At 36.5% G+C, this 7,508-nt stretch overlaps 1 protein-coding gene across 1 annotated transcript; it reads left to right on the plus strand.

Annotated features, from left to right (window-relative positions):
• Window positions 1-1,069: 1,069 nt before the first annotated feature.
• LOC131299151 (RHOMBOID-like protein 12, mitochondrial) lies at window positions 1,070-7,218 on the plus strand. Its single transcript, XM_058324745.1, has 8 exons — window positions 1,070-1,507; window positions 3,805-3,925; window positions 4,040-4,159; window positions 5,266-5,376; window positions 5,853-5,885; window positions 6,249-6,353; window positions 6,463-6,504; window positions 6,906-7,218. The coding sequence occupies exons 1-8, from the start codon at window positions 1,128-1,130 to the stop codon at window positions 6,993-6,995; spliced, it is 1,002 nt and encodes a 333-aa protein (XP_058180728.1). The 5' UTR covers window positions 1,070-1,127; the 3' UTR covers window positions 6,996-7,218.
• Window positions 7,219-7,508: the final 290 nt, after the last annotated feature.

Below are 7,508 nucleotides of genomic sequence, written 5' to 3' on the forward strand. Positions count from 1 at the left end.
TATACATACATATATATACAATAACAATAATTAGATCACTTTCGGTAATAACATGTAGAAAATATGTACAAAATTCGGTAACCAACTGTCAAACTATATAAACGAAAAGCATACTTAACATTTCGGTAAATAGCTGTTGAAAACATGATTATATTTCGATAACTACATGTCGAAAATATGTTCAATTTTCGGTAAACAACTGCCAAACTATTATATACGAAAATCATACATACATTTCGGTAAATAGCTGTTGAAAACAAGATTATATTTTGGTAACTACATGTCAGAAATGCATACAACAAAAACAAGAAACATATATTTCGGTAATTGGATGCTGAAAATATATATCAATTTCGGTAACTAACTGTCGAGTATGGTAATATTTTACAGTGGTTAGCTACCGAAATTACTTATTTTATTCTATTCGGATCAGATACATCAAAAAACTAGGTTTTGTAAACCTAGATGCCATAACAACAAAGAATAGGAGAATGATGAAGAACAGGGGGAGAAGAAGAGAAGATGAAGAACGGTGGGAGGTCGCCTGGTGCGTGTTTTTTTAAAAAAAAAAACGAGAATGATGATTCAGGGGGAAGGGGAAAGAAGATAATTTAGGGGTTTTGTTCATAAGGGCATATAAATCATTTCATGTATAGGTATAAGGGTCAATAGGTCAAGAGGTCATGTTGTAATTAGTTGAAAATTTTTAACGTGCTAATGGAGAAAATAATAGGAGAATGATGAAGAACAAGGGGAAGAGGAGAGAAAAATAGGAGAAGAGAAGATGAAGAACCGGGAGGTCGCCTGGTGCGTGGTTTTAAAAAAAAAAAACGTGAATGATGATTTAGGAGAGGGGAAAGAAGATAATTTAGAGGTTTTGTTCATAAGGGCATATAGATCATTTCATGTATAGGTATAAGGGTCAATAGGTCATTTTGCATTATGGGTCATGTTGTAATTAATTAAAAAAATTTAATAAATTAAAAAAAAAATACGAGACTGCGAATATGCGCCTCCACATCTTTCATGTACTGTCTCTCAAACGAGGCCGAAATCTTCCATGTACACCATAATTTACCCTCCTCTGAAAAATAGAGGTGTAATTCAGAACTGTTGAATCCCTCACAATGCAGAGACTACTGTTTCTCAAACGAGGCTCAGAATTGCTCAAAAACCACTCTAGCACCACTCCCACCATTCAATCAATCTGCTCAAAAACCCTTCCCCATCTCTCCAAAACAAACCCAAATCACCTCACCACATTCTCCCCCACCCATCAACTTCGCCATTTCTCCTCGCACTTCGCCCCCGCTTCACGTTCATGGCTGCCGCAAAAGAATTTTTCGGAGAAGATTTATGGGGTTGTATCGAACCCGATAATCGTAAAGGAGTTGTTACAGAATACCCTTTTGAAGACTACAGGGAAAGGGCTTGTTGATGGTAGAGTTGGGTTCTTTAAACGAAGTTTCGAACGTAACCCATCATTTGAGGGGCACCTGAGAGGCTGGTAAGTCACTTGGTTCTTGAATTCATGATCTGTTTGGTTGCTAGGAAAATGTTGGAAAACGTTTTTCTTAATGGAGTTTTGATTTCCCAGATTTTCTAATCAACACCGAAAAGAGGACAAGGGTTTATTTTCTCTGTCTTGGTAAAAATAAAATGGTGATCTCGGTCAGTTCGATTGTTGACAATCATCGCATCTGTTTAGCTCTTTTATTTCTTGAATTTGAATGAGTTCGAATTATAGAAGCAATTGAAGAAACCTTGTCATGTATCCTGGGTTTTTTTGGCTGTTGGTAAAAATGAAAATGAAATGGCAAAGAGCAGGTGGGGGCTATACGTGTCGATTGTTGATTCGGATAACCGTACTGTGATTTCCATTTAGGTGTTTCACGCCATTGCTGTTTACTTTTCAGTACCAAAAGTATCTGTAATTTTAACCAAAATTACCTCTCTCTCTTTTCCATTTAGGTGTTTCACGCCATTGCTGTTTGCTTTTCAGTACCAAAAGTATCTGTAATCTTAACCAAAATTACCTCTATCTCTCTCATCTACTACTATTCGGCCTTGTGTGTAATTTATTCTTTCAATTCAAATTTGGTTCATACATTTGGTATGACACACCATTCATGTTCTCCCTTTGGACCAAAAAGCATCTGCACTCTTAACCAAAACCAACTCTCTCTCTCTCTCTCTCTCTCTCTCTCAAACACACACACTACACTCAGTGTGTGTGTTTGAGAGAGAGAGAGAGGGAGAGAGTTGGTTTTGGTTAAGAGTGCAGATGCTTTTGGGGTTGAAGTTCCTTTTTGTCATGTATCTGTAATAATACTACTATATTTTTTGGAAATAATTTTTACACTCACTTTTTGAATAATGCACCCCACATTTTGTCTTTTAGTATGAAAATTACTCATAAAAGTTTCAATTCTCATAAAAGTTTCACTAAAGGATAAGAAATGGAGTGCACCCATCGGAAAAAAGGGAGTGTGAAAATTTACCCTATGATATGTTTTTGACAATAAAAGCCTTAATCAGATATTGGTTTGGTATTTATCCAAATTTGACGTAGTAAAAAAGGGTGTCCCTTCTTTCTGAAATTGGTAACACATCCATATTCGTACTTGCTGGAGTATTATACTCATGATCGTTTTATTTAGTGGTGTTATGAGAGATTTTCTGCTATAATTGGGTGGACATAGCCTACAAGAGTTGTTAATCTCTTGGTTCGCACTTCAGCTGATTTTATGGAGCCGTTGATAGCAAGAAGCCTAAAAAGAAAAGAAATTGTAGTCCTAAATTTCCCTTGAGTTCTATGTCAACTCAATGTTGAGGCACGCCAAAGAATTTCACATGCTCTATAGAAAAAGAATTGTCACAGATATTTGACTCGAAGGAAGTAAAGGAGAAAGAACAATAATCCTCGGGTACATACTAATTTAGTGGTTCTAGGAAAACCTCTCAATGTAGAATACTAAGGGTACATGTGTGCACAGGTTCAAGAACTCGAACGTTTTAACTCACCCTACTGAGGAGTAGGTTGCCAGTGTTGGACAAATACTCTTTATTTTTAAGTTCTCAATCAATATTTTAAGATGTCCTCCTGAGGCTGAAGGTAAAGCAACCCTCATAAACTAAATCAATATGTAGCACGTTAATGGTTTTCATGTGTTTCTAGGAAATATTAGTTCTCTCATGAAGGTCATCAAAGTGGACTCTTCTACCTTTCTTTCGACATCTTCAAAACAGTTTTTTGTAAACCAATGACTGTCAAGTCAAGGTTCAGTTGCCAATTTTCTACCTTACTCTCATATGATCATTGATCTCACTCTTTACAAAGTCACAGCATCACTCTGTATGGTTGTTGAACCTTTTGGTAGAAAAGGTGAAGATCCTTGTTATCTTCTCTACTTCTGCCAAATCCAACCTTCCAAACATATTTCATGTTCCTTTTAAAGCTGTTTCATTTACTACTTTCGTTTCTGCTAATATCCATTCAGGTTTGCATTTCATTAACAATTTTGCTCCTCAATTTGCTAGTCTTAAAACTCATGTCTACAAAGCTTTTTTATTGGCTTTTTAGCTCTCGTTTAAACTTTTAAGAACTACTAGTTTCATTAGTGGGAGCCACCTACATGCGTGTTATCTATATGGCTTTCTATTGAAGACCATGTTTTATGGCTTGGTTATGGAAATGATGCCCCGCAGAAATTGTTTCACACATCTGTACATGGGGTATTTTATTTCTGAAAGTTGTCTATAGAGCTCCGGCAATTATCGTGCTTTAATTTTTTTTGTTGATAGGAAATCCTGGCTTCGAAGGCAAGGTGCTAATAATGTTATATTGGGCTTGGTTTTGGCTAATGTAGCTGTTTTCATGTTATGGCGATTGGCGGATCAGCAATTTATGTTGAAGCACTTTACAGTGAGTTCTATAAGAAGTTGTGGCTATTTGTGGGCCATGCTGTCGAACAAAAGCTTTTCAAGTTTGTAAGAGATACGGTATAATTTCACGATTTTCTTGTTGTTCTCTGAGCAGATTTCAGTAGACAATTTTAAGAGTGGACGTGTGCACACGTTGATAACATCGGCATTCAGTCATATTGACGCAGGTCATCTAGTCTCTAATATGATCGGACTTTACTTCTTCGGTTCAAATGTATGCTTACATTCCCCTTGCTATTAGTTTTGTTCTGGCATCTTCTTTTTCTTCATTTAGTGACAGAAGTTCATAATTCTGTTGTCTTAAGAGTGGGTGGAAGATTTTGCTTTTAGGAATGGAAGTTGCGAGGCCTTTTTTTTTTTTGCTTTTGTTGTTTGTTCAATTGAATTTGTGAACCGATGTGCTAGAACCAACCTGTATTGGACTCTGTAGTACAAAACATGCATATTTTTATTTCATAATCCAGATTTATTATTTAGTTGTAAGATTCCATGAATATTCGACTTCTTCCAAATGAAAGAAGACCTTATAGAACTGAAGAGTCAGGTGTTTGTGTTTGATTGTTTGTCTAATTAGATTTTCAGTCAATCATAGGATCTGTTTTTCCTGCATAATCGACATCTTCTCGGAAAATGAGATTGAAGGGATGACGCATCCTGAACCAGTCTTGAGAAAAAAGATACTACTTAAAGGCAATCTAAAGCTTAGTGAAATCTCAAATCTCATGTAGCAACCAATGAACTATATATTTTTCTTCTGGTAGAATACCACCTTAAACTGATGTTGATAAAAAAAAAGGGCTGCACGTCTGTATGTTGATTCTTTCCCCCATTAAATGCAAGGTTGAACATAGTAGGCTTCTTCATTTTTTACTCTATCTTTTCCAGAGATGTTAAAACCTGGGCAAATGAGTCACTATTACCACATGACACATATGGGAAGTAAGATGCTGGAGTGACTGATACGGTTGTAGGTTTTGACAAATTCAAAGTCTAGCTTCAGCCAGGAAATAACCTTCTAATTAGTAGTATTTCTGTTACTGCATACCTAACATTGCTGTCAAATTTTTGTTGTTCGCATTTTTCCAATTTTATTGTGGTGGATTAGCTAGTTCACTTCTTCAGTTTGTGTTCCATGACATACTCCAAGTTATATTTGTACATATGACTGAAGAAGTTTACAAACACAGGAACAAAACCTTCAAACTTGATGCGCAAGTTAATAGTTATAGACAATCCACTGCTTTCCATGGTTTACCATTTAGTTGTTTATTTAAGTTGAATTTTCTATCTGCTAATTTCATATTAATTCTTATTGTCCAGATTGGAAGAGTTTTTGGAGCAAAATTTGTGCTGAAGTTGTATTTAGCTGGGGCAGTTTGTGGCTCAATATTCTATTTGGTGCACCATGCCTTTACGGCACCGTCGTCGAAGGTACACAGATAATCCTACATGTCGCTAAATTTAGTATCTCATTGAGATTTCATTTTTAATCAGCTAAAAGATCATGTTTGCTCCTATCATTATCATTATCAGTTAAATGGAGATGAGCAAGTATAGTTTTGGTTTCATTGCATAGGTACAAATTGCATACTTGCAAAAACAACGAAATAATCTGCAACATTATAAGATGCCATGAATGAACAGAAGAGATCCAATTTTATTGTTGCTATATTTATATTTCTATACAGGAATACAACTCGCACTTTTATATCTTACAAGAGTTTGAATGTGTGTTCACTAATGGTTAAGTACTACATCCAGAATGTTGCTGGACTAAAAAATTCGGGATAGTGATTTTAGTTCTCGGAAGTTTTGATGGTTGTATTACATTCTGTTTGAGTCTTTAGACAACCCCCTTTTTACTACTGCAAAAGTAATAATGTCTGGCTTCCATTTGGTTTCTACAGAATGGACGAAACCCATCAAGGACTCCAGGACTGGTATGCTCTATTCATGCTTCTTCTCCTGTCAACACTATTTTCATGAAGTTTGGAGCGAGACTGTTTTTGGGTTTCTGCACTATGTTCAGTTACCATTTGTTTCCTCCGTAGCTCTCAAGTATTGATGTAGTGATTCCACTTTCAATGATTTTGCATATTGTAGAACTTCCTTCCTTTTTTCAAGAGTTTCAGTAACTCAGAAACTATGCTTCCCCAGTCCATATGTGTCCTGAATCTTCGACCCTGGTGTTGGATTTGCACATGTATTTTGGAAATAATGCATGAATCTCCTTTTTTCACCGATTTAATTATCGGCTTTATAATCCAATTCGTCTGACTTCTGATTCTGCACTTGTCGTTCAGGGAGCAAGTGGAGCAGTGAATGCTATTATGCTGCTTGATATGTTCCTCTTTCCGAAATCTACCATCCTTGTAGAATTTATCATACCAGTTCCTGCTATCTTACTGGTAACTTTATTCCCGTAACCATAAGAAATAGGGAGATTTGGGTTCCGTGAGGCCAAACTAGTTTGGCACTTCTTACAATATTTTTTTTTTTTGCTGAATGTCATTCTAGGGTATCTTTCTTATTGGAAAAGATATGCTGAGAATATTACAGGTATGTTCTTCCCATGACTTCTTGCCCGTCGAACATGTCAATGCTAATACTATTATGATTCATGGATGCGCTACTGACCAGATTTGGAAATTAAAAAGATTAAAAAACGAAGGAGATAAAGAAGAAGCACATTGAGCTTAATTAACTGTTGTCCTTGAAAACCACTTGTGAAGTTATCACTGTTGTTCCTTGGGACTTAACAAGATAGTCTATTGGGGCATTTCCACAGCCTTGTGATATTTCCTTCCCATCAGGCCTCATAAATTCCAAGACAAACGTTGGGTCGTATATGGGTCTACTTAGGGTACAAAATTTGGTTTGATTTCACGCCAACCCTGATTCATATAGCGCTTCACTTTCCTGAAATGTGTTAGTATAACTAGTATCATTTGTTGTTTCAGGGGGACAGTCACATCTCAGGATCAGCGCACTTGGGGGGTGCTGTGGTTGCAGCCGTGACATGGGCACGAATCAGGAAGGGACGTTTCTAAATTTGTGATTTTAACAGGAATGTTTCTAACATCAGCTTAGGTTGTTGATAACTGCATTTTCTGATAGGTTAGTTCCAAATCGTCTCCTGGGAGCGAGTGTTGAAAGAGGTTTTTGTTCGAGGGTGAACACGAGGAAGGTTCGATTGGTGCTAATGAAAATGTCTTAATTAGAACTTATCAAAAAAATAATAAAAATGTCTTAATTAGGGGCCCCATTTTATAAGAATTTGTGTAGATTAATCTCATTTAGAGTTGGGTTATTATTGGGTCCTTCAAATTCTTAACAAGATTAAAAGTCGGCGTCAAAATAGGTACGTAGCCGCTCACGTTAAATCTTCCACTCTGCCTGAACTGCTCGACGAAAAAACGTCTTAGTCCTTTTGCTTATGAAGCCCTAGATTTGTGGTTCTTGGTTGCTACTCCAGGGAAGGGGGTTAAAAAAAAGGAGTAAAAGCAAGGTTTATTTTTCGGCGAAAATAGTAGGAGTTGTGGTATTATAAAACAACCAAATAC

The sequence above is a fragment of the Rhododendron vialii genome, chromosome 8a, assembly GCF_030253575.1.
Source record: "Rhododendron vialii isolate Sample 1 chromosome 8a, ASM3025357v1".
Lineage (NCBI taxonomy): Eukaryota > Viridiplantae > Streptophyta > Magnoliopsida > Ericales > Ericaceae > Rhododendron > Rhododendron vialii.